Raw genomic sequence first — 26,695 nt, 5'->3', positions numbered from 1 at the left:
CACGTTCACAAAGCACAGGAATCGCACTGACAGAGCAAACGCAAAATACAGTCACTTTCAGCACTGGGTAAGACGGCAAAAATGTGTGTTCATACATGGACAGATAAGGGTGTCTGAAGACCTTATTCAGGTTTAAGGGCACATACATTAATCCTGCTTTTGGCCAATGTTCCTTGGCATGACATTCAAGCTGCTGCTTTGCCAAAGTGTGCAGTGGGTAGGAAAATGGTGAAAAAATGGCACTGGTACTGCTGGGAACAGACAGTAAGACAGGCAGGTAACGCTCTGACCTACTCCCTCACATTTTTATTTTTTTTTAAGGCAGTTGACAAGGCAATTCTCTGACCAAATAATGTCGTTAAAAACAACTGAAACGGGCTCTGACACAAACGCATCGTGTCTTTTGAAAGAAAGCTTTTTGTGAACTTTTTGATTTTTGTCTCTTCTAAAACAGCTACAGATAAAGAATACAAATGGACAAGGCATGAATTTAAAAGCAAGCTCACTTGTGCACAAACAGAGAAAGGACAAGAGGAGTTAACCATGCCAGAAACTCTGCATATCTGATACACAGATTCATTAAGAACTCATGTTGGAGGGCAATCTAGTCCAATCCCTTTCCCAAAGCTGCGCTAGCTTCAGGACTTTGACAGAGTTTGGAAAATCTCAAAGGACAGAGATTCTGTAGTCTCTTTGGACAGCCTGTTTCAGAAGGCACCAGATTCCAGACTCAGATGAAACTTTTCAGTTTCCAGTATGGTTGTCTGTTCAAAGCAAAATCAGAAGGGACTGACTGTGCATCTTTGACTAACTCTAAGCATCAGCCTAATGTCAAATTAAAAGGTTTTGAAAGTGGGAAGTAAGACATTTTATCAGCACACCAGAGATGAAGAAACAGAATCAAGAAAAATTATAACGTGAATATAAAGAGAGAAAACAATCAGTTTACTAATACTGTACAAATCAAGCAAAGCAAGCAGGTGTAAATGTTGAATGTAACAGAAAATTAGAGATGTAGAACACATGCAAAGAGAACAATATCGTATTTTAAAAGTATATAAAAACAAGCTCTCTGAAGCATGCAGTACCAAGCAAACAAACAGCATATGCAGAAAACAGGCCATTAGAATATATCAGACTACTTTAAAAACCCTCGTGTTTTCTTAAACAGAAAGCTTCTGTCAGGAACAACAACAAAAAAACCCAACACTACACACCAAAACCCCGCACAAAAACAAACCAAAAAACCTCAAGTTAAGCAAAGAGTAGCAATTACTTCGTTGTTTCTGGAGACAGAAATGACATCATTATATAAACTGGGATGTAATGATGGGTGAGCCAGTCCATCTGCAAAGCACGCTAAGGAGCAAAGGTGAGTATTGATGTGCATTATTGTCTGCATTTGAAAAACATGCAAGCTAGTCTAGAAATAATAGCACCCAGACAAGACAGCGTGCCACACAAACAAAAGATAATGCGCACTGGAAAACACCATTTAAATTCTGCATGTGAATGTTCTCATAGCTAACTAACCACCCACAGGCACGCACCATCAGTTGCAAATGACAAACAATTTGAGAAGAGATTTGCCCAATGAAGTAATATGGTCACACACAAAACTGCAAAAATGGCATAACCTCCCCAAAGATAAGAAATTAATATTTGAAGAATCTGACACTCACTCTTGAAAGAAAAATTACTACCCTAGAAGCACATAAGTGCATTGGATTCCCTTTGCCACATTTACATGACATTTCAGGCTCCCAACCTTTCCTTAAGTAACCAGTATTTAGTTGATAATGGGGATTAATTGCAACATGGTGTGACAATACTTACATCTCTCCGACTCCTCTGTGTCCTTGTTAGCCCTATGAATCCCATCCTGAATTTCATCTAGCCAAAGCACAGCTGTTTCATCCTGTGTGTCCTGAAGAGAATATGATGAGAAAAATATACACAGCATGAGGAGAAAAGTATCACTATTTTTGCAAAGTAGAATAACCCATACTCAACAACGGACTATACAGTGATTTTGCTTATCAGAGGGAATAAGAAGCATTTTGGTCTTTCTAACTGACTCCAAGACAAGGACAGCGTGTGCACTGGTGATTTGCAGACTACTATGGCATTACTAGGCTCGGTACCTCCTCCCAGTCAAAAACTCTTTCCAGAAAACGGAACGAAGAAGAAATTCTGTCAATGGGAGTCACTCTGATAAGCAAAGAGAGCACAAGGCCAAGGACTTGGTACCAGGTAGTCCTAAAGCTGGACTTGCTAAAAGGACATGACTTTCTAGGAACACAAGTTAATCCTTCGAGAGAACGCAGCTACAAAGAGAACAAAAACCTGCTGATGCACATCTGTATGCAGAAGCTAAAAACTCTCAGGTAATGATTGTCACATCAGGCTGTTCTTGTGTCTGCCCAGGGAAGTTCACAGGCCTGTACAACCCAGCAAACCAAAAAGCATCGTTCATACTGGGCTGGGTGTACACACAGCAGGCAAAACTGATTTTAAGTTTTTGTTTTAACAGATTGCTCGTCAAGGAGCAGCACTCATACAGTGTCCTGTTATTTTGGCTGGGATTTGAAGAAAATCAATCAACTATCGTTACACACGGAAATTTGAGAAGAGGAAAGTAGACAAGTGTTTAGCAAGTCCAAAAATATACATAAAGAACAATGACCCAGCAGTTGCCAAGCACAGCTTCTCCCCACCCACTGTTGCTTCCTGTAGGTAACTACTGAAAGAAATGGTAAGACGCAACTGCCACCCCTCCGACAACTCCGGTCGCACAAAGGCAACACAGGAAACATTTACTTTTGGTATGGAATAATAATCACGCTGCACAAAAGAGCCACTATTTACAGTGTTCGAGAGCTTTAGGGCCAGGCTGAAAATGAACATTTCCTTACATGCCCTCCACGTTTTTCCCACTATTTGGGAGGGTCAAGTGGCACGTTTAATGGATCTCATTCAGGAGGCCAACGTGCCTCTCATGGGCAGGTTTCATCAGTCCCACAAAAGTACCAGCAACAGCAAAACTGTGTTTTCTAAGTGGGGGAGAATAATCAAAGAAAATTTCCTCTACTGCAATCTCCACCAGAAGTCAACCCCAAGAGTACTGAAACCATCCCGTGCTTTTCTACAGATTTACCATTCCAGGCTTTCTGGAAGGCACACACAGCGAAACATACTACAGGATTTACTGGGTTTTTCCTCTCTCTACTCACCACACGAAAAAATATGCATCATACAGCACTCCCCATTCACATAAGCAACTGAACAACATCTTGTGGTGAACTACAATCCCTCTCAGCCCCGAAGTATGGAAATCACTAGTTAGTAACAGCTGACTTCAGATAGTGACTATTTTCCCCACAGTGTTACTTTATAATACAATCTCTCGATCCCCGACAGTGCTGCCACGCTGCCGGGAGCAGCCCCAAAACCAACATATGCCTAAATAAGGCCATTTCACGCCAGCTCAGAAGTTACCAGCATGGGCTGGCACAAGCTTAAGCGCACACTAAAAAGAGTTCATTATTTCATTCTGACTCAGCGGGAGGAAATGCTTCAGCACAAAATGGGTTCCTGATGAACATTAACCCTTTCAGGGCCCTTGGGGGGAAGCTGCTTAATGATTTTCATCAGAAACTCATACAGTTTTCAGCTACTGCTATCCTGTCAACACAATTGTGCAAAATTTTGCGTTAGTATTAGAGCAATGAGCTCCACAGCACACAAAAACCCACAAACCACCCTCAAACCACTGAAAGCAGATGTCTGCTACTCTGTAAATAGATGAGAATAAAACAAGTAAAAATATCAGTATCCCGCCCACACTACTCAAACACGCGCACTCTCATCCTCTCTCCTAAACCTGGAAGATGAGACTTGCTCTTCCTCTCCCCATCTTCATCTTCACATTTAGTCAGTTAGTGAAAGCGGCAACTATGTACAAGTAGGTAGAAGTTCCCGGCTAATAAGACAGACAACTAAGGCTCAAAAAAATCATTACCAATGAAAGTGTCACTGGGTAAACAACAGGCATCAGTATGTTTTGCTAGTAGCATGTATTTTGCTTCATTTCTTTTTTCTAACTTATCACAGATTTTTCACTTTCAGGAACTTTCTTTTTACCATATAAAATTATGCCTACAATAACAATAAAATACAAAAAAAACCCAACTTAAGCTTGCAGGAAACAGTCAGAAGTTCAGAACTCCTAGAATGAATGTGGTCTCCCTGCAGAAACAGATGAGGCATATTATTTCTTAGCACAAATATATGTATCTCATTCTGGACCTGGGATTAGCTGTAAAAAGTCATCTCGTGCAGTTAATATCCTTGTACCCATCTCTGCAGTTCATGAAGATTAATACGGTCTGGCTGCAAATCTTTCTCTAGTATAGAAAGATTCAAACTCATTGGGTAAGATCAGTTGATGGTATGCAGAATGTCCAGCTCTCCACTTCCAGTTTTGATTCCCTGCTTTGAGGACCAGTAACAAGCCAGTTACACAGACGTAAAGATTTTTCAAGAGGTGCATTTAATTGCACTCACCTGTGCTTTCTCTCGCTTGGCTCGAAGTAGTGTATCCTGGTAATGCTGTGCTACCTTTGGGGCTACACCCTCCAATTTTGCTGCAGGAATCTGCAAGGCTTGAATAGTCTTTTTGCTGTCCCCTTCATCCAGAGCTTCATTGATAAGACCAATTGCCAAAATCCCTAGGGACGAAGATGTAGTGGGAGAAATACAAAATTCCATTTCTGGTCAACAATAATCATAAGCATTGTTTCAGAAGAAAAATGCAGTTAGCCCTTCCTAAACCAAGTATCAGCTGAGAACTGCAATATGTTTAACAGAAAATGTTATTTACCCATAAAGAAAGTAAGACTTTTTCTCCATCTTAATAGTAATCATAATGCCTGAGCATTGCAATAAAAAAAATTTAATAAAATCAGGGAGACTACAGGCAGGGACAGAACTGAGTCCTCAGACATCCAGCTCAGAGCCACTAGGAGAGAATTATCAAAGACCAAATGGCCAGAGTTCACAGGTTATAGTTTTCCAAAGTTCTGGCTACTCTAGAAAGAAATCACATGAAGCTAAAGATTTGCATGGAATACCATTTAAAAATACAGTCTCTTCATATTTTAGAAAACTCTTTTATTAAACATATGTAGTATTAGCCGTATTATCAGAGATGTGGATGCTATTCAAGCACAGTAAAATTTACCATTCAGCTAAATAAAAACAAACAAAAATATAGTTCGCTAAATGCAGAGTCTACCTCACACATGGCCCTACATACAGCAACCATCTCCTGCAAACCACAAAATAGCTTAGGTTGAGATGGACCCTACAAGTCATCTGGTTCAGTTCCCTGCTTAAAGAAGGATCAATTAAAATCTGGTTTGACCAGTGCAGAACAAGATCTTTTAGATAAAAGCAAGTAAGGAGACCAGCGTGGGGATTTCCAATTTCAGTTGATGTATCTGGAGACTGTGACTTTTCTAGGCAGGAAAGAATACAAAACAAAAGTTCACATGAAAACCAGAACTTCTTAGGAAAGAGGTAGTATTTGGATTGATTAGAGGTAAGTGAAAAATGTAGTGGAGGACACTGCAAGGACTAGGATCACTAAAATGGTGGCATAGTTTCTGTCAAAAAGCAGATATGGTAACTGTTAAGACTTAGGAAAGGGCACAGAATCGAAGCAGTAATTGTCTCTGACTAGATTGCCAATACGGGCATGGCAAGACTACTCCATGGAACAGCAGTATGTTCCAGTTCCTCACTAGACAGCTTTTTTTAATTTGAAACTATTTACAAGGATAAAGGAAATTAAAAACTCTATGCTTGTATACCTTGAGGACCTTCTCAGACTCATTTAACTTGTTCAGGAGATAAAAGGTGTCCTTGCATAAGGGCAGATATGAAGCAGACCAACTAATTAAGAAATTCCTCATGAGAACAACTTATCTCATTACAGGATTTTCTGCACCTTTTTTTACAGTATAAGAAGCATTATAAGAAAGGGTATTGGGACTACACAAACTTTCAGACTTCTGCTGTGACCTCTTACACAGAAGAGATACATGAAGCTAGCATCTCGGTGTGTGTTTGTGTGGTTTCAACAAATCTGCTCACCTGACCCGAACAGGAAACCCAATGTCTATTTGGAGATCCAGGAAACAAAGTTAATCAAGATAGCAGGCTCTAAATTAAAATGTAACCCTCTCTAGAGTATAAGCTCTTTTCAAGGTGGAACACAACAAGAAGTGGTAGAAGACACTTGTTTGTCTCAGTGTACAATATAAACTTCATCATCACCTCCACATTTGTGACAAATCTCTTCCATCTTACGATGCAAGGCTTTGAGCTAAACATTACAAAGATGGCTTGGAAGTAAACATCATGCTACCTGCCATATGCAGGAGGTTTCAGCACTGGTCATAGCCAAAAACAACGATCCCTTAACGAAACTGAAAAAAAATTAATAAAAATTAAACCACCTGACAGAGAACCTCACAAGGACCTACCTAAGAATAGGTTTGCTTAATTGTGCTGTTTTCAAGGACTCCTCTATCTCTACTGTGGATTTTAATTCAACTAATAATGTCTTAGAGAAAAAAGAATTACTCCAATTTTCTGTTTTACTTAAGTTTTCATCATTTCCACCGCTAAAAGACACTTACTAACATAACACTACTAAAAAACAGAAATTAAAAACAATGCAGAACCAGAAGAACCACAAAGAGAGAAGAGGAAAACCTGAAAGGAGCAGAGATTGCAGCCAAAGAGAGAACGGACTTTAAGAAAAGTAAATTCTACTGAATACAGCAAATTAGGAAGGAGGACGGAGTACTCCAAGACTAGGCTAAAATTAATTCAGTGATTTTGCTAATATTAGTTTTCATTAAATTTGAGGGATTGAAGCAAAATTAGAAAGTGTTCTAGATTAGTCCTAGGCACTGACAGCAGACAACGCGTTTTGTCAGCCAAAAGTGGTTCAAATTTGCATTAGAAGGACTAATCACGTGTTTGGAGATACTGATTTCAATGCCATGAACACTCCTGACTGCCTGATCGCCATTAGCGGTCCCGCTGTCAATGCCTTTTGTACTACAGACCACCAAGTCCTGCTCATAACTAAGATCTTCTTAGATATCTAATGTATGACACAACTACAAGTCAAACAGTAACTTTGTGCATCAACATACACCTTGTTTTATCACTCCTTATGAGCTGGGATCAGCCTAGCATGAACAAGCAGAAAAACTTACTTTCATGTTCTTCATGCACAGCTATGTTCACACGATCAACACATGACTGGATATCATTCCATGTGATGAATTCATTTCCTTCTGCACGTGCTTGAGCTTTCAGCTTCATCAAATCATCGATGTATCTGTCAAAGAACAAAACCCAAAACCAACATACATCACATTGCAACAAGCTGGCCAGGGACACACAACACGAAAATTGTACACAAAGTGTAAGAGGTAACACAAGGGTTGAAACTAGAACAAATGTGAAAGAAAGGAGGAAAAGAAAGAGCAAAGGCTGCATGCAGGATGGTCAGCCCAAATGTGAAACAGTCCAAAGAGACGCATCAACAAAACAGGCAAAATTGTCAAATAGACAAAAGCACTATAACACTGAACGAGAATCCAGGGCAAAGAACGTGGTGGGTGAGCTGGCGTAGTACCAACAACAACCTAATGGCATCGCAACACGGCTTTAATGTGAAATCGGTGAGAAAGCGTTGAGAGACAGCACAGAAATCAGACGAGCAAGAACAGTAATCGCAAAAACAAGATGGGAGAGCCAACAGAGATTGGATCAATACTGTAAGAAATAACGTAGAAAGAATGTGAAGTGGGGAAAAAAGGTTCAGAAAGTCACAGAATGTAAACAACATCAAGGACAGACATGACTTCTTGAAATATCCACCTCTGAGAGTTCTCATCCTCAATGTTTGTAAGCCCTGTGACAGGACTGCTCAGCTGTTTCCACACTGTATTCACATCCCCTGAATCCAAAGCCCTATTAATCAGGGCCACAGAAGACAGCATCTCTACAGCAACAGATAATTCTGGATGAGTGAGGTTACCCTGCAACAGAAGAGGACAACAAATTAATTCCATGCGTTCTTTACAACCTATTGTTGCACACAACACAGAACAGTTGTCAGAACAGACATGTAAGAAAGCAAAGGGACAACCTTTATGACACAGAAGCAGAAAGATGAGAACCATAAAGAAAGGTAGAACACCAAGTAAAAGATTGAAGTAGAATCTTACAGGGCCAAGTAGCTCAAGATTCAGGGATCAAACTTCACGTCAGAACAGACTGAACACCAAAGCAGTTCTAAGAAGATTCAAGACAGGTTTGTTGCAGAGAGATATTTAACAAAACAGACAAGGTAGACCCAGTGATCCATACCAGCTTCCAGAAATAAGAGAGAACATGGTCCTTACTTCAGGGCTCTGCTGCTGCAAGGTGGCCAGCTCCCTTTGGTAAAGGTCTGCAGCAAATACATAAACCTCTGGTAACTGGGCCTCTGGATTCATCAGTTCTGCCACAGTCTTCTCAGCATCACCCATTCGAATTGCAGAATTAATTCTGGCTACTGCTGCCAGCCCTAGAAGTTCAAAGAGGTAGCATAAAGAATGAGGAAGGTAGACGGTCGAGTCCCCAGTAACAAGAACGCTTTTATTCTACTCAATAATCAGACAGCTAACAAGAAAAGGGATAATTCCCTTAGTTGCAGGAAATGAGCGAAGCTTTCCGATCCATGCTTCCCCAATTAGTCTCCCATTACTGCAGGCAACCAAAATACATAATGCCTTCTTTAAAATAAAGCTCATGTTTAAAACCAATACACCTTTTTGCTCGTTATCAAAGGACTGTTTCACAGTTTCAGTCTTCTGACAGTAAGAAGCCTTCTAATTGCAAGTTTTTGGATGGATGAGTAGTAGCAACTTTTTCTTCCTGCCCACATCTACCCCGCGTCTCTCCTGCCTGAGGCAGTAACAAGCACTCTATAGCGGGTATGCAGTGGCCAACTTTAAAATAGCACAAGTAAACAAACGCTGAGCTCCATGCTGAACAACTAAGGTACGTTGAAGGTATCCTCCTAGTTATTAGGCATTCGCTATTTTCCTCTTGTATTCTAAAACTCCTCTCCCCAGATCTCGAGCAGACTCCTTTCTACCTATTACAAATTGAACTAGTTGCTCCTGCACAGCCAGAACTGAACATTCTTCTCCAGGAAAAAAAAAAAAAAAATAGAAAAGAGAAAAGAGTTCTGCATGGTGTCAGAAGCATCCATCAAAAATAAACAGCCATTATGATCTGCATTTTATTTGCTACCTGATATTCAGAAACACTTAAAGGTTCTGTAGCTCAAACCAAGTAAGGTTTGCGTCAATGGTCAGCTGGTAACCTAGCTTTCACACCTCATGGAGCAATCCAGATTTCCTTTACAGCTCCACAGCACAAAAAAAAAAAAAATCACATAAGCATCCTAGAATAAGATGTTATTCAAGGTGGACGCAAAAGCTCCACAATTCTTAGTATTTCAAATTATATGCTCTTATCTCCAGCAGTATTTTAAGAGAAGGATAAAATACACTACAAATAAACAGGGCAACTGCCTCTCTTTAATGTTCTTGGCAGCTGTGAAGTACTTCGAGAAAATTCACAACAGCTTGAGAGAGACCTCACGTATCCCCACATAGACCCAAATATTGTGCTGTCTCATCCTTTTGATGACATTCATGGTCACTTTGCTGCAATAATTTCTGCTGATCCTTACTTTGCTGATACTGTTGCGCTGCCCTGTTAGCAGCATCCACTCCCAGCTGCAACTCTTCCTTCTGCAGAGGACCTGTAAGGCCAGCCTGAGAGAAAAAGAAACCACAAGGGTCAAAAAATGTCAGCTTATTAATTTCAAATAGCTCAATGAAAAGAAAATGAAAGAAAAAAAATCAACAAAAAACAGCTCTTCCTTAAAACACTCTTAATGCCACATAGCTTCTGCAAAGGACACCGCACACATGAGGAAGACAAACCAGATTCTCCACTCATATGGTGAAAGGCCGTATGCGTACAGCCTGATAGCTTTTACGGTATTAGAAGTGCAGTCCCATGAACACAGCAATTAAAGACCCAGCTTCCAGAATTACAACACATTTAAGACAAAGGAGACAATTTTGTTGGAAAAGGCTGCCTGTACATGAGCTGCATGCTAGAGTGAAATTAGTACTTGCATAGTTTGCCATGAAGTGACACAGTGATGTTCCATTTTACACCTTTACACGGTAAAGATGATAATTCTCCAAAAGCACCAACAGACCACATTTATGTAACAAGACCGTTCTGGAAACACATGCAATCTGACTTTGTAGTTTAGAAAATGGCTGAACTTGTTTTTTGTGGCTCCTAAAAAAACTGGTAAAAATCTTCCCTAGAGACACCTCTGGGCAGCTATGGAGAGTTTCTGCCATGCTGAAGCTTGGCAGGACGTTTTTAAGAAGTCCCCACTTTTCCAATTTTGTCTTAATTGTAGGTCCAAAGAAACACAGCTTGTGAAGATCTTTCTTCAGAGACAAGTGACAAATCTTCTTAATAACAACAGCTGCAGGGCCGTGCGCTGTGGAAGTCCTTGTACCCTCACAGAAGGGACTAACAGCAACACACACCCCTCAGCTCGCATCATTCATGCGGAACCCCAGCCTTCTCAGCCTCTCTCAACACGTCAGATGCTCTGAGCCCTTAATCAGTTTCTCAGCCCTCACTAGACTCGCTGCAGTATGTCCGTGTCTCTTGTCCTGCAGAGCCTCAGAACTGGGAGCAGTACTCCAGCGGTGGTCTTCACCAGCATCAAGTAGAGGGGAGAGGATCACCTCCTTCAGCCTGCTGACAACGTTCTTCCTAAGGCGTCCCAGGACACTGCTGGCTTCCTCTACCCCAAGGGTATATTCCTGGCTCTTGGTCAAGTCATTGTCCACCAGGACCCATTATCCTCCTTTGCAAAGCTGCCTTCCAGCCAGTGTATCCCCAGTCCATACTTGTGCGTGAGGTGATTCCTTTCCCAAGTATGGGGCTTAGCATTTGTCTTTGTTGAACTTGGTGAGATTCTTAATGGCCTATTCCTCCAGCTGTTGAGGTGCCTCTGAGTAGCAGCACAACCACCTGCTGGTGTATTCACTGCTCCTCCCTGTTTCGTACAATCTGCAAACGTACAAAGGGTACACTCCGTCCCATTTTACAGCCATTAGTGGGTTGTTAACTAGTACTGGCCCCGGTACCAATCCTAGGGGTACAGCACTAGTGACTGGCCTCCAGCTGGACATCACACAGCTGATCACAACCCTTTGAGCCTGGCAGTTAGCTAGTTTTCAGCCTACCTCGCTGTCCACTTCGCCCATGCCTCAGCAGTTTGTCTGAGTATATTATGGGATGCAGCGTCAAAAGCCTTGCTGAAGTCAAGATATACATCCGTTGCTTTCCTCTCATCTACCAAGCCAGTCATCTCATTGCAGAAGGCTGTTTCATTGGTCAAGCATCACTGCCCCTTCAAATACCCAACACTGAGCACTCCTAACCGCTTTCCTGTCCTTTGTATGTTTGTTGATTGCTTCCAGGATTATTTGCTCCATCATCCTCCCAGAGACTGAGGCGAGACTGACAGACCTATAATTCCCTAGATTCCCCTTGCCCTTCAAGACATTGGGGTGGCATTCACGCTCAAGTCCTCAGGAACTTCCCCCAGTCTCCCTCAACTTTTAGAGGCTGCCTAGAGTGGCCTCACAATCACACAGACCAGCTCCCTCAGCACCCACGACAGCAGCCCACCAGCTCCCTTGTCCAAGTTGTTTCAATGGTCCCTAATTTGATCCTCCTCTGCTAAGGGGTAAGTCTTCCTCCCGAGACACCTGACCCTGCTTCCATCCACCTCTTGTATGCTTCCTTTTTCTGTTTGAAATGAGAAACTATGGTTAACCTTAGTTATAGAATCATTTAGGTTGGAAAAGGCTCTTAAGATCAAGTCCAACCATAAACCCAACACTGCCCAGTCCACAACTAAACTATGTCCCCAAGCACGTCTACAAATAGTGTACAGTGGTATTCTGCACAGTGGAAGTAGCGTATGCTTCTCTGACAGGTGTTTCTGCAACACAAATATCCACATTTGGGCACTGATAATAGTAAAATGAGAGGGATGACACACCTATATTACAATGGTTCTATACAAATGTGAGTTAGTATTTTAAGGTTTGGTGAAAGTAATTATATATACATACATACAAGCATTATATTGGCCTTTCATATGCAGAGATGAAAACTAAATGATATACATGCTTACTGTATGCTTCTCTCTACTAGTGTTAACTTTTTCAAACCAACACTAAACTGTAAGCAGGTAATTAGCAAGTGATTAGTATGCAGTGGTATGGTAAAGGGGGGCAGGGGGAAAACCTCCTGGATCAGGGTAATCTAGACTTTTCCATACCTCCTGTTTCTGTTGTCTGTCACTCAAAAACTGCTTGAAATACCAGTCACAATTTTCACGTAGCAATCCTCGGAGTCCCAGGGCTGGTGTTGCCATAGCTTCATACAGTGCTAAAGCATCTCCTTGTTCCAAAGCTAGGTCAATCTTTGATATGGCTGCATGTGCTAGCAACAGTAAAGCAGAGTTTTGAGAGAAACATTAAATGAGGAAGTCTCATGGTTTATATAACCTACTGCTCAAAAAGAAATACTCTTAGACCTGATAGACAGCAAATTAGGTATGCAATCCAAATGGAAGGCTCTCAAAGTCAACTGCAAAGTAGTACTTTGAAAAAGGGGCTGAAGTTGGGAAATAGCATGCATTACTCAAGTTGAAAAACTTGGGGGGTGGGCAGCAACACGGACAATCCATTTCCTAAATGAAGGGTAACAGAAGCCAAAATGAACTCAGCTTACAATTATGTACTAATAAGAAGTTAAAAAAAAACAAACAACCCCCAAAAAACAACAAACCAAGTAAAACAAACACACAAAACCCCCAGAAAAACAGGGCAGCTGCCTTCCACTTTTGTTAGCACTACAGAAAGCAAGGACAAGCAGAGGTATTGTTTTCCAGTACTCTTTTAATTAAGACTATTACTTCAGCATGATACCTACTGTTCACTTTATTGATGTTTCCCTGAATTTCAGCTTGAGTCAAAAGTTCTTCATACACATCTCTCTCTCTCTCTGAATTTTCAGAGGCAATCTGAAGATGAAATAAAAAGTAATTAGTGTTTCTACAGTTTCCTTTGCTCTTATAGATTGTTTCATTGAAAAGGTCAGGGAGGATAACTGTGTATCTATATAGAGTTGTGACAGGTCATAGATAGGCTACTTCTACACAAGCAAAAAGAAGCCCTAGAAGTAAATACATATAAAGTAATATACTCATACTCTGGAACAGACAACCTAGAAACACCTTATTTCAATGTAATGGCTCTGTATGAACACACAGGAGAGCTCCAGAGCACAGAAAGCAGTACACATGGCTAGGCACTTGATACACAGCGTTCTAAACCAACACTGACCCCCTTCTGACAGCATCAGTCAGTTTTGCTCATCATTTCATTGCTCAGAAAACATATTTATATCATATGACAATGCAGGGATAACACTGCCAACATAGAAAGACCGACGTTAATTCTGCATCCGTGTGGCCCATATTTCAGATGGCTAAACAGTCACACAGCCAACTGCTGCTATCTTCTACAACAGGAAGATTGGGGAACACACCAGAATACCACCAGGAGTAAACCCACCTAACACTATACACACGGGACTGTAACACACATTCTGTGAATTCTCCACAGTTTACACTGCAATACAAAATTGTAATGCATGCAAATAGATGGTTTGAAAGAAGAATTGATCTACCCTGTTTTTAGCATTCTCCATCTTGTCTTGCTTTGCTCTGTAGAGTGTGTCTTGGTAAGTGGATTCCAGTTGATCATCAAGATTTATTAGCATGGCATTAGGGTTCTTCATGGCCATAAGAGTGTCAGCTGGAACCTGATGGTCGATTGCTTCATTAATGGCAATGACAGCAGCATGTACTGAAAAACACGTCGCAGTGTGCCAGTTAGTCCCAAACACAACAGCTCTGTTAAAAACTGAGAACTTAATTGGCAAGGGCAGAAGAATTACCTGGAAATACTGGGAAGCAAGAGAATTATCAAAATGCCTCTCAATCCATCATTTGCTCTTGACAAAAAAGTCAGCCTACTTCCTAGCACGATACTGTAGCTAGTTAGATCATCATGCTCCAGAAAGAATAAAAATACACAAGGGAAGGAAGAAAACCCTCTTCCCAGTCTTCCAAAAGGCCTATCAAAAGGACTGTACTGTCTTACAACAGGGGGCACTAAAACTAACACTAAAAAAAGAAATACCTAATCTCCTAGTTTGACTTAATTGCAGAAAACAAAACTACATTTTTTCTTACATGCTGCTTCGTCCACAGAAAGTTCATTTGCAAGAATTCCGCCAATCTTGCTGAAGGCAGGCATCTGAATACCATACTTCTCCAGTTCAAGCCTCATGTTACTGATTTCCTCCTCTGAAACACACATTAAAACAGTGTTATATGGGCTTAAACACACCAGGAATCAGCCCTGCTATACCAACAACTATTGCCAAAAAAATGTCTGATAACCACAATAAATTACAATTACTGTTTAAATAATACTTTGACTACAACTCAGTAAGTGAAACAAAATAAATGAGAACTGATAGACATTGTGCACACTTTCCTAAAATCTACATTTCTCCCCGATTCTCATATGAGAATATTCTAGTCTTTCTCAGCAGAAAACCACACGTGACTCACAAGGAGCTGGAAACAGACTCTATTCTGCGATGCCTCAACTACAGCTGCCAACAGGTCAGGAAAATGCACACGTAATATTTCAGCATTCCTCTGCCCCCCCCCCCCCCCGAGAGTCTATGCCAGAAAAGCAAATAGAGGCTATCACGACATGCTGCTGCTACATGTAACAATACCATGTAACTCAAAGAGTTGACAGTTTAGCATTTTATAGGTGCAATCAACAACTGTTCTGTAGGATAATGGAAGTTTATATACCTTTTAAATGAAATGTGTGCGCTCAGGTGGGAACCTCACTAATGCAAAACGCAGAATTTGACACTTTTGCAAAAAATCAAGGAACTGAAACCTTGAGGTGGCACGTGGATGTGATACTTTGTGCTGGAATCTCCTGTTGCAGATCAGCTGGCAAACTCTTACTCAGCTAACGGCACCTCTACTTTAAAATCAAGCGAGATCAGAACCATCTACCAAAACTTCTCCCAGAGGAATGGAGCCAAGGTTTAAATGTCTTACAACAACAGCAAAAAAAGAGGCTGTTACTTGCAAAACTAATGATTAGCAAACCAACAGCCTGGCTCAGAAGTACTCAAATCGATCCTTTTTTCTTAAATTTTCTTAAATTACTAGCCATTAATTTTAAATTTAATTTGCATTTAGGATATCAACATTAGCCATCCTTTAACTGATCTATACAACACCTAGTAGAATATGAGGTAAAGACAGCATATGTATCAGCGGGAGTTTCAGTTGGTTGGGTTTGGGTTTTGGTTCTGTTTTTTTTACCTGTGAAGTCCACCTTCCCATATAAATCCTGAATCTGAGGGGCAAGACCCAGTTTGAACAGGTACAGGCTAGAACAGAAAATAAGCAAGTAATTAGAACTAGTCATTTTTCCCTGTGCTTCTGACAACGACACAGGTAATTTTTAGGAGATACAGATTCAAGAAGCCACTCAGGTAAGCCCACGTAATGCCTCGTAATCACCAAAAGAGTGAGCTGACTCCCCTCCTCCCCTCAGCCGCACATAACTAATAACTGGCCCACCACTCTGAAGTCTTGACAGAATTACAGAACAGCTGAAGCTAGGAGGGGGCTCTCAAGTTTGTCTTGTTCAAGCTCCCTCCTCAAACAAGGTCACAAAAGACCAGGTTCACCAAGATCATGACCAGATGGCTTTTGAGTATCTCCAAGGGAGGAGACTCCACAACTTCTCTAGGCAATTTGTGCCACTCCTTGGTCACCCACACAGTAAATAAAGTGTTTTCTGATGTTCAGAGGGACACTCCTGTGGCTCAGTTTGTGCCAGCTGCCTCTTGTGCTGTCATGGGGCACCACTGAAAGGAGCCTGGCTTCGGCTCCTTTGCACCCTCCCATCAGACAGCTGCACACACTGATGAGAGCCCCTTGGAGCCTTCTCCTCTCTATGCTGAACAGTCACAGCTCTCCCAGTCCTTCCTCACAGGAGAGTGGCTCTGGTCCATTAATCATCTCAGTGACCCTTCCTCCAGCTCTCTCCAGCACGTCCATGCCCCTCTCATGCTGGGGAGCCCAGAACTGGGCACAGTACTAACTGGACGCAGCACTGCAGGCATGGCCTCACCAGCGCTGAGCAGAGGGAAGGCATTCGCTCAGCTGATCTGGCTTACTGAAACGCTGTTAAAGTATCCACTTGGAGCCTGACCAGGAACAGGATGGCTACACGGGAGGGGTGAACCCATACAGCTCAGGACAAATGGGGCTGGGGAACGAGAAGCAACTCCTCTCCTTTTTGCCTGTCATACCAGCTCAGCACAGATCGTGGAAAGGTACCCTCTGTTAAAATATCTGGTAATACAGGAACATTAAAAATAAACTATTAATAAAGTAAATATACATTCCTTTGGTAAACTCAGTTTTAACATGATTGGAAAGGAAAACAGAGGGTAAGCACAACCTCAACATGACAAATATAAATCTCCAATCTCTATAAATCTAAGCAGCTCCCCCCCAAAAAAAAAAAAACCCAAAACAGAACACAAACAGCAGGCAGGAACACTCCTGACCTATGGACTGTCAACAAAACTTCATTCTAGATCTTTATTTCTTAACTGGAATATACTTCAGCACCAAGCCTGAAAAAAGAACAAGTTTTTTTTTTATAAAAAAATATCCTTTTCCACATTTATTTTTACATGTCAGAGTTCTCTTCTTTCCTTGAAAAATAAAATTACTTAAACTGATAAAATCCTGAGGAGGCTGCCTTTGCAGAGAAATTTGGCTACAGAACATTTCAGCCAAAAAGGTTAGCAATTGAAAAAAAATTAAAATGTATGGAAAAAGTATTACTAGATGAAAGATTACAGATTAAATTCTACAGTCTTAACTGCTCGGACTGTTTGCATCTATTAATTTTGCTCCACGAATTCATTTTCTTTTCTTAATTATGATCTAGAAAGATCACAGCAATGGCAAACAATTTTCTTGGGAAGCTCGGTAATTGCTCACAATTCAGGCTACTAGGGGGGCGGGAACAGCCGGGATATAACAAAGAACATGTAACAAGAATATATGCCAGCCAACCCCGGCATAAAGCAGCTACAGTAGCTATTAGAAAGCTGCCAGCAAGGGAGGAACTCTGCTGTAACCTGAACAAAAAGGAGCATTAGTTTTGACCGTGGCAGCGTACTCCTCACTGCTTTATAAACTCCAAATGACTTATTCTACAGAGATAACTCATTTTAGATCTAAAGCTGGGATCAAGCTCACTTCTATAGTAATCACAACATACTTGACTGGTTCTTTTTCCTTCAGCATCTGATCTGGCCACTGCCCAAGGCAAAATACCGGCTTCACGTATCTTTGCTCTGACCTGCTAAGATTGTTTTGCTAGAGAATTCACCCTCATCCAGCCTTCAGTTCACTTCTCTCCCCTCCCACCCTTCAGCTTTGCAGAAAGACATCGGAAGCAATTAGATTTCTGCCTAGCACGCCTTACCTGAGTGCATGAATACAATAGATACAGCGTGGCATGTTCTTGCGATCATAGATATCTGTAGTTTCTGGGTAGAATATCTAAAGATAAAACAGAGTTAGCAGTCTGAATTACACTCACACACAACTGTGATAAGCCCAATTCTTCTGCAGCACACTAATGAAACAGCCCGCAGAACAAAACTCTCTGAGCTTCTCTGCCCTAGCCCGATATTCCTCCTGCTTGAAGTGCCAGCCAGTCCTTTCTTTTGCTCCTACCACCCAAACCAGGGTGCCCCCTTTCCTGCCCAGGTCCTATTACACATGGACGAGTACACCCCTTCTTCCATGTGCCCACCAAGATACCGGGTCAGGAGGCATTAGCAAGGACTTTGGTGAAAGCCAAGAGATGAAAAAAAAAAAAAAATACTTGCAACAGAACAGAGAAAAGAGGATTTTGTTTGGACTAAATGTGGTTGAGAAGCAAAAGACAGTGACAAAGGCAAACTGAGACCAGCACTGAGGTGCTCTGCACACTACACTGTCAGGCAGCTGGACCCAAAAGCTTTCAGACAGCCTCAAACGCAAAGCGCGTCAAAAGTTTAACACAAGGGGCTAATATTGAAATGTCAATTCATTCGAAAGTGCTGACAAGGTACGTTACGTTCTAGTCACTGGGAGGATACGTTGCTGTTGCCAATGAGCAGAAAATAGCATTGCTCTTTCTGTAAAGGCAAGAGCAAGTGAAGGACCCTCACAATTCCACAGTATCAGTTCCCTGGCTCTGCTGCATGGGAAAATACTTAAACCACCAGTACCTCTTTGTCAATGTACTGGATCCCAGCCCAGTTTCTTTAACATATCCTCACACATTTATCTCCCCCTCAAAACTCACTTAGACCTGAAAATCTTGGCTCATACCTGACACTTACAACTCTCGCTGTCTAGCTACCTCCTCATTTATTTTCACCTAACAACCTTAACAGTGTATTTCAGCATCTCCTAATCCTAAATTTGTTCCTGTAAAATCATCATAAATCCCAGCAAGGCGCAACTAGTAAATCTCAACAAATTATTTCAAAATCTTTGCCAAGAATAAAGCGTTCAATTTGCAAGCCTGTATGCAAACAAAACATACATCAGATTAAACTACGCAATGTTGGTTTTGGAGAGGCTAAGCATAACACAGCCTACAAAAAAAAATAAAAAACATGTTAAAAAAAATTACTTACTATCCATGTATGCAACTTTACTATCAGCACTACCCCACTTCCAGATATTTTTAGGCAACAGTGTTGATTAGCTCAGAGGAGTTTATCTGGACATTCCCCTAGTGAAGCCAGTAATTTATATTTGATTAAGCTACACCAGGAATGTTTCAACTTGATGTGAAAGTTTCATAGAGAAATCCGAAGAAATAGATAACACTATTTTCTGTTGTGTTGCTTCTTTTAGCATAGATTTCTAAAAAAGCTTCCACAATCAAACTGTAGCTCAGATACTGCTCAAAAGAATGCCTGGCAAGAACTATGTAACGCAGATGTTATGCAAGATTAGTGACATTAAGGATACGGTACAGGAGGAGGAGTTATTTTGCTCCTAATCACACTCACACATATAGCAGAATGAAAACTTTCAGCAAGTTTTAGGAGAGAATTTCTATAGGGATGTCAATCTAGAAAATGAAGAATTAACTAGAGGAAGTCTGCTGATTTTTGTGCAACAGAAAATGCTTCCATGGAACGTAAGGTTTTTCTAAGATTATTTATCTGCACGTACGACATAGAAATTACCTTGGGGAGACCAATCTCAGCCATGGCATTCAGCCACTGGATTACGTTATCTGTGTGCCGGAAGTGGAGACCAGTTGCCTAAAATAAAAATAGGCAACAACGATGAGAGCAGTAAGAAATAAAATACCACAGCTGCCAAGAATGGCAGGGAGGTTCATTAAGATGGATAATGAAAACGGTACTCTTACAGAAAAGAGGTCAGAAGTCTTCTATGTACAATTATATTGATTGTTTACAACAAGTTCACATGAGTGCATGCCCAGATATAAAGCCAAGAGCCCACCCCCTCTCACTTAATCATTGTTCTAGAGTAAAGGTGGAGTTTCTCAGGTAATACTATTATAAACTAACTTTCTGCTTATTTGCACACTGTACCTCTATGTGCACATTTTCCTATTTTAGATGTCTACCTAAAGTAGTATCTATGGCCAACAGCTCTCACCTTGTATCTAGTCTGTTCCCTATCATAGATTTTCTTCACAGAAACTACTTTAGGGGAGAAGAAGTTTCCAAGTTTGGCCAGGTAGACTCCATTTCTCAATCCTTCTTCCAGCTCTGTTGTGGGAGGCAGCTCCTCACTCAGACAGGCCTCCATCCATCTGGAAGAGCAAGAACAACAAACTTGGTCACATGCGTGTATTTTCAATTTGTGAACAGAACTCCACGCTTAACAAGTTTCATACTGCTACTGCTGTCATATTCTAGCCTACTATTTGCTTAGCACTAGGGGCTGAAAGTGGGTATAGCACTACCACGCAATCTGTGTGATTAAGATGCTAGTCAGTAACACTTCAGACAAAATATTAAGTACAGAGCTCAGCAGCCAGAGTTTCACATGTAATTAAGATACCGTCTCACCATATGTGTTTCTCCATCAGCCCATGATTTAGCTGGTACTGGTCTAGATACAGTGGCCAACCTGTCCTTTAAACTAATTTAAATCTTCCTCTTGAGTACAGGCTACTCTCACTAAGTATTCGCTAGTTATTTCATGACACTACCACTTACTCAAGCTCTTTTAGCTGATCTCGTAGAGAGGCCCTACAGCATTGTTATCAAGTGTACCTTTCTGACCTATATATTTTCTCCCGCCCTACTCTACATTTTAAACATGAGGGCGGAGGGGGAACCAGAACAGGCATTCCTCTCCTCCTAACAGATCTTCCCTTATCTCATTATTATTATTATTATTTCCTTCCATCTCATTTAATGGTGTCACATATCCTCCTGACAAAAACAAAGATTACAGCAGCATGTAATTTGAAAAGTCACTGTTCTCCGACCAGAGGTGCACCCTGGTATTTCTCCTACCTGAGGCTGTATAATGCAAGCTCAGCTACACACCGTCCTCCAAAGACGACATGCTCCCTGGCTGTGCTGTTGTCTGAAAAAGGGAGCTGCTCGGCCGTGGGCCGCTTTGTAACGCGTCTTCCCTAGATCACACCTCGCTTGTGACAGAGCTCTACAGCTCTTGCAGGACAGGTGAGCCTTGGATCAGTGAAGATCGCAGAAAAGTGGCCCAGAACAGCAGTAGCCCATATCATGAAACAGAGCAAGGGCAATGATTTGGCTCATGGGGATGGTAAGTCCACATTACTGGGACTATCTTAAAGACAGGCAAGTAGAGGATCCTGCTTGCACCCAATGAACAGAATTTTAATATTCTCAATACTGTTTCAGATGCATGCCTAACTGTAAACTATTTAGCTTCACATGAATCCAAAAATAACAGGAAAACACCGTACTGGGTGTGTAACTGTAGTAATTAACACAATTTCACAGGAATCAGTCCTGTAAAACAGTCGGGAAAGCTATGTGGCTCTGTTGACCAACCAGAGCTGCAGACATTTCACATCTGCAAGGTGTGAGGTTTCATGCCTCCTAATATTCTGATTAAAATCAAGCACTGTACATACATACAAAAACCAGCTCATATGTACTAAGAACTAAGACTACTCCAAGCAGTGTTTTCATGGGGATTCATTGACTAGTGCTGTTTCTAATGGATTTTGGCATAAATACATGCTATGCCCCCCTCTTTCAGTTCTCCAGGAAGTAAATACAAAAACTGAGGCTTCAAAATCAGAGAATTAGAGAATTACACCAATATTAGAATAACTGTAACCCATAATTAGCACACAGGTGGTCACAGCCTGAGTAACAGGACTGTTCAAATAATCTAGGCTTTAGACGTGGTTAAATATTAGGTCATTGATCTAGATTTTCTACAGACTGGGAACTGTATCCTAGAAGACAACTGTGGCACTGAAAAATGCGTAATGAGTACAGCACACAATGAATTAAAAGTTTAAAGCTGTAAGAATTAATATTATGATGGGGTGTATACAAAGGGGAACAGTAAAGGCAGGCACTACTGTTCTTTTGTATACAACTCTGATGAGACTAACCTTGTCACTGTGGTCTGCATTTTTTCAAACTAGAGAGCAGGAATAAGATAGGAAAGAAATCTGTGATTAGCTACGATAAAACTTCACAGTGAGAAGCCTGAACAATGCAGTGCATTCAGTTTGTTGAAATAAAAGTCTGAGATGCAGCTTGGTGCTCTGACAGTCCTTTGGTAGCAGATTGTAATCAGCCTGTTCCACCTTTTCTGATAAAAAGCACCAAATCTAAGGCAGGAGTGTATGACCTACACATGAATCGGCTTCTGCACCACCAATTTTCAGCCCAGCATGCAAGGCTCAATGGAAAGCACTAAGAATTATTTAACCTGCAATATCCAAGAAGATGACCAAGTGAGTAACCAATCTTTTTGAACTGAACAATAAAATATGATCATTTCTTTACAGTAATTTAGAAAAGAAGTATTATAAACATAAAACTTAATTTGCATTCTGTGGATATTTTTGCACAGTTTAGTCTTGTTCTCAAATACAGAACACTCTAGCAGTACACAACAGATATGAGACGTGTTCAAATTCACTGTGGCCAGTTTTTCATCTCTTCTGAGAAGGCAGTAAACTCCATTTCTAATTATAGAAGACAGGTAGCTGTTAGTGAAAATGAAAAATCTCACAGGCTGCAGTATTTTAACAGTCAAAAGAAAGATAACTTTAGCTAGTGCAAATATGCAGTTTTAGACAATCTCAACCATCTTATCTGTATTCAGTTTCAACTCTCTCTCTAAGGTTCACTTTATTTAACCTACTACAGAGCTGTTACCCTACCACAGCTCCTCCGTTTTCATGCCTATTAGCATCAACTGATGGCTTGGCAAAAACATACGTTTCAGATGAATGTATGTCTTCACTATTCAAACTCAAGGGGAATGCCAGTCAAGTTCTCATGTCTGAATATGTTACTACTCCATCTCTCCCTACTCAAAATGTTAGTATACAGTGGTCTCATAGTGCAAAGTGGCCATCCATCTATCTGCCTTTTAAGATAAACAAGCCAGTGTTCTTAAAGCCACAAAAAAAGGCATAACACTAGTGCTTTCTTCTTTGCACTAACTCTGTATTTGCCTAAAGGTACAATTCAAACACATCTATTTTGCTCAGCTGCCACTAATCCTCAAATGGTCTTTTCTCTTAGTGCAAGTTAAGATCAGCTGTAACGATTCCAATGCCTACATCCAAGAGCATCTAAAAAGTGACTGTAGAGCAAATACAGCGTGAAGTCCTCAGATTTTTAATTCATCCCTCTTGCACTTCTGAGGGTTTTTTTAAAGATCTAATCCCTGATGCTGCTTTCCTATCTGTGGATTCTGCAGCAGACAGTTATTCTTAAAGCTTCATTGTTGAGGGAATACTCATGATTCAGTAGAGGTTTTACAAACAACTGGATTTCACCCATTTCCTTGGTTATTCAGATTGTTTTCAATATCTGCATTCCTCTCCAGATAACACAGAAGAATGTGAAGTTACTTCAAAAGAAACACTCACATTCCATAGCTGCTCATCACAAAGTACCTACAATCAGCCACTGCTACAATCCCCAAACCTACCTCTGTTCTACTGATTCTTCCATCTGAATGCAAACAACTTCTCAGTTTTAAGACCCACCCCCTCTGCCCAGGAAAACATTTTCCTCTCACTTGGCTTCTCTGCAGCTCCAAGCAGAGGTGACACCTTTGAAAAGCTAACACAAGCAAGAGAAAGGTGCCACGAAGCTTTTCAATGAGGTTGCCACAGGAACTAATCACAGAAACAGGTCAGCAACCAGATGTCTCCAACAGACCCAGTGGTGGAGATTTCAGGAGAGCCTGGAAGGAGGGGGGTGAGAAAAGGGAAACTACACATTTCTCAGGAACTCTCAGCACTCACAAAAATCAACAGCAATAAACAGTTTCATGTTCCTGCTGACAGCCCTCCCACAGCAGGGAGTGGTTTCTGCAGGAAACTGGCAACACACCAGATTTTCCAGCTTCTGCTGGCTTCTCATTCTCCAGCCGTCTCACTTCTAGTCTTTCCCAAACCCCAAAACCAGAATAAATTTCCAAATTAATGTCTCAGAAAACTCTTCATAAGATGTACAACATGACAATTCTAGCCTCTGCTCTGAATGTCCAGATTACAAAGGCTCTGTGTGCAGAAACTTTGAATCAGCAAACAAGTAGCTGGCTGGAATGGCTGAGACAAACCATACAAAAAATGAATGGGCCCTAGCACCACTGATGAAAGTGGGACACTGCAACACCACATGGCGAGGTACAGAGGGAGAAAAACTGCCCCTCCTCAAAAAAAAAAAAAAAAAAAAAAGTGGATACTCTGCAGAAATCAAAAAGTATCCTTTCATATTCTGGAGAAGCACCTAAAATTATTTGGAAAGGTATATAAAAATGACATTTCTAAGCCTCAAGTCTCACACACTCTTTGTGGGTTCTACTCACTTTCCGAAACAGCTGTGAAACATCAGAGGACTGATTTATACGCTGTTTGATAGCACCTGACTAACTGGAAGTAATAATTACAGTCACTGCCTGGTTTATTTACAGAATCACAGAACAGCCCATGTTGGAAGGGACATTGAAAGATCATCTGGGCCAAGCTCCCATGGAAAAGGGAGCCTAGGTGAGATTACCTAGCACCCTGTCCAGTTACACATTGAAACCCTGCAGCGATGGGGACTCTACCACATCCCTGGGGAGGTTGTTACAGTGGTTGATGCCACTGCAAAAAATTTCTTTCTTGTATCAAGATGAAAACTCTCCCAGTGCAACTTACACCCACTGCCCCTCATCCTCTCCACATGGCTCCCTGTGAAGAGCGTGCCTTTATCCTCTTTGTAGCTGCCCTTTAAGTACTGGAAAGCTATGATGAGGTGCCCCTGAGCCTTCTCTTCTCCAGGGTGAAAAGACCTAACTCTCTCAGTGATTCCTCACAGGGCAGGTTCTCCAGCAGCCTGATCATCTTCGTGGCCCTCCATTCACATATGAGAAAGTCACCAGTTAGCCACCAGATGATGTGCAGCCATGTTCTCTCCCACCTTGCCATCTAACTCAGGGAAAAAATAGGAAGACTGTTTATGCAAAGCCTGTAAGGTACAGAAAACAAATACAACCCGAAGGACATGTTAAGGGAGTAAGGAACTGAGTCAAAGCACAAGTTACAGAAAGCAAACCAGTTCAGCAAGTTCTGACAGGAGTTCAGTACTCAATGTGAACAGCTTACAAGTTCTATGCAGTAAAGGGACGGGAGCACAGAAGGCATCAACTCAGGACACGTACAAGTCATAGATGGCAGGGGCTACATGTCAGAGGAGTTCCAAATAAGATACAAATCAAAATAACCATATTAGAGAAGCTTCCACAAGACAAAAGATGCTCAGTCCCTCTAGTTCAAGTGAAAATAGTAGTAATAACCTCAGAAAGTCTCATAGACCTTATATTTAGTACTTCAGGTATAGTGCACTTAAACAGTAAATAACAATTTTGAACTTGAAAAAGTGTGTTTGCGTGTATAGGAAGTTGTTACTTTGAGCCCAGTTTAGCCAGGAAAGAATTAGCTTTCCTGCAAGCTTCTCAACAGTCTCCTATAGTACGAGTCTTAGTACCATACTTTCCTTTATAATGTGATATACATACATTGTTTTGTGACTTTGACTGTGCTGCCTCAACCCAAACTTCACAGAATCTCTGAGGCTGGAAGGAACCTCTCGTGATGTAGCCCAACGCTTTCCCACCTGAACAAGCCCCCTTTTGCCCATTCCTCCTCAGTGGGGCAAGAGCTTTCTGTAACGTCACTTCCATGCCTTAGATCATTACAACCAGACTCCTGAGAGGACCAAGCTACTCCAACCCTGGAAGAGTCCAAATGCTAGCAACAGGGTTCATAATACCCTGCCAAGAGACTTACTGGAGCAACAAAAAAACCCACCCACTTTGTTCAACCCAGGAAGACCTAAAATGAAAGTAGAAGGGACATGCAACCACATCATTTAATACCTTACTGAAGGCCATAGAGGCGTTCCGTTTAAGCATCTCCATAAAGTAAGATAAATAGCCCATAATTAGAACATAAGCTGTCTCAATGTACTCATACCTGTTTCAACAGGTTCCTAAGTGGGTGTTAATATAACTACAAAACTAAGGCAATTTACATACAATAATGCTCTGGCTTGGTGCGGCATTGCTTAACCATTTGCTAGGCCAGAGGACAAAGCCACGTTTCCAGAAAGCATTACGCAGTACCTTTTACATTTAAAAGCTCACATACTCATATTAAAATTAACACCTGTCATCCTTAAAAGGCAGAAATCAATGCAGAATTTCCAGACGAACAAGAGGAAAGCACTTCTCACGTCTCGTGGCAATTAGGGGGGGACACCTGGTTGATGGGCAGCAACCTCTGCTCCCTTCAGACATAAGGCATCAGAACAACTTGCCATCAATACGCTTTCCACAGAAACCTTCAATTCTTTTTTGCTACTGCAGCAGTTTCCAAAACCTTCCCTCCCTCTTGCCAGCACACAGAAGAGAATTTTTAACGCAGAATCAGTTCTTCACTCAAATTTAATCACATGACTGCATAGGTAATGTTGGACTCTCCAATTTTACTGAAGCTATTTCAAAGTGATCATTGCACCTTTCTAATCA

General features: G+C 41.3%; 1 protein-coding gene across 2 annotated transcripts in view; it reads right to left on the bottom strand.

The window, feature by feature from the left end:
• The window catches only part of IQGAP1 (IQ motif containing GTPase activating protein 1), a 69,407-nt gene that overhangs the window by 23,258 nt on the left and 19,454 nt on the right, over nt 1-26,695 (bottom strand). For both annotated transcript variants that reach the window (XM_080395435.1, XM_080395434.1), the window contains exons 3-16: nt 20,081-20,237; nt 19,639-19,716; nt 17,871-17,947; nt 15,680-15,747; nt 14,513-14,626; nt 13,945-14,123; nt 13,186-13,276; nt 12,530-12,693; nt 9,830-9,914; nt 8,490-8,653; nt 7,963-8,123; nt 7,293-7,417; nt 4,567-4,730; nt 1,837-1,927 (exon numbers count right to left, since the gene is read on the bottom strand). In XM_080395435.1, the coding sequence (XP_080251561.1) occupies nt 1,837-1,927; nt 4,567-4,730; nt 7,293-7,417; nt 7,963-8,123; nt 8,490-8,653; nt 9,830-9,914; nt 12,530-12,693; nt 13,186-13,276; nt 13,945-14,123; nt 14,513-14,626; nt 15,680-15,747; nt 17,871-17,947; nt 19,639-19,716; nt 20,081-20,237 (1,718 nt within the window). The remainder of the gene's footprint in view (nt 1-1,836; nt 1,928-4,566; nt 4,731-7,292; nt 7,418-7,962; nt 8,124-8,489; nt 8,654-9,829; nt 9,915-12,529; nt 12,694-13,185; nt 13,277-13,944; nt 14,124-14,512; nt 14,627-15,679; nt 15,748-17,870; nt 17,948-19,638; nt 19,717-20,080; nt 20,238-26,695) is intronic.

The sequence above is a fragment of the Falco punctatus genome (assembly GCF_963210335.1).
Source record: "Falco punctatus genome assembly, chromosome: 7".
Lineage (NCBI taxonomy): Eukaryota > Metazoa > Chordata > Aves > Falconiformes > Falconidae > Falco > Falco punctatus.
This window is presented reverse-complemented; position numbering and strand designations above follow the sequence as displayed.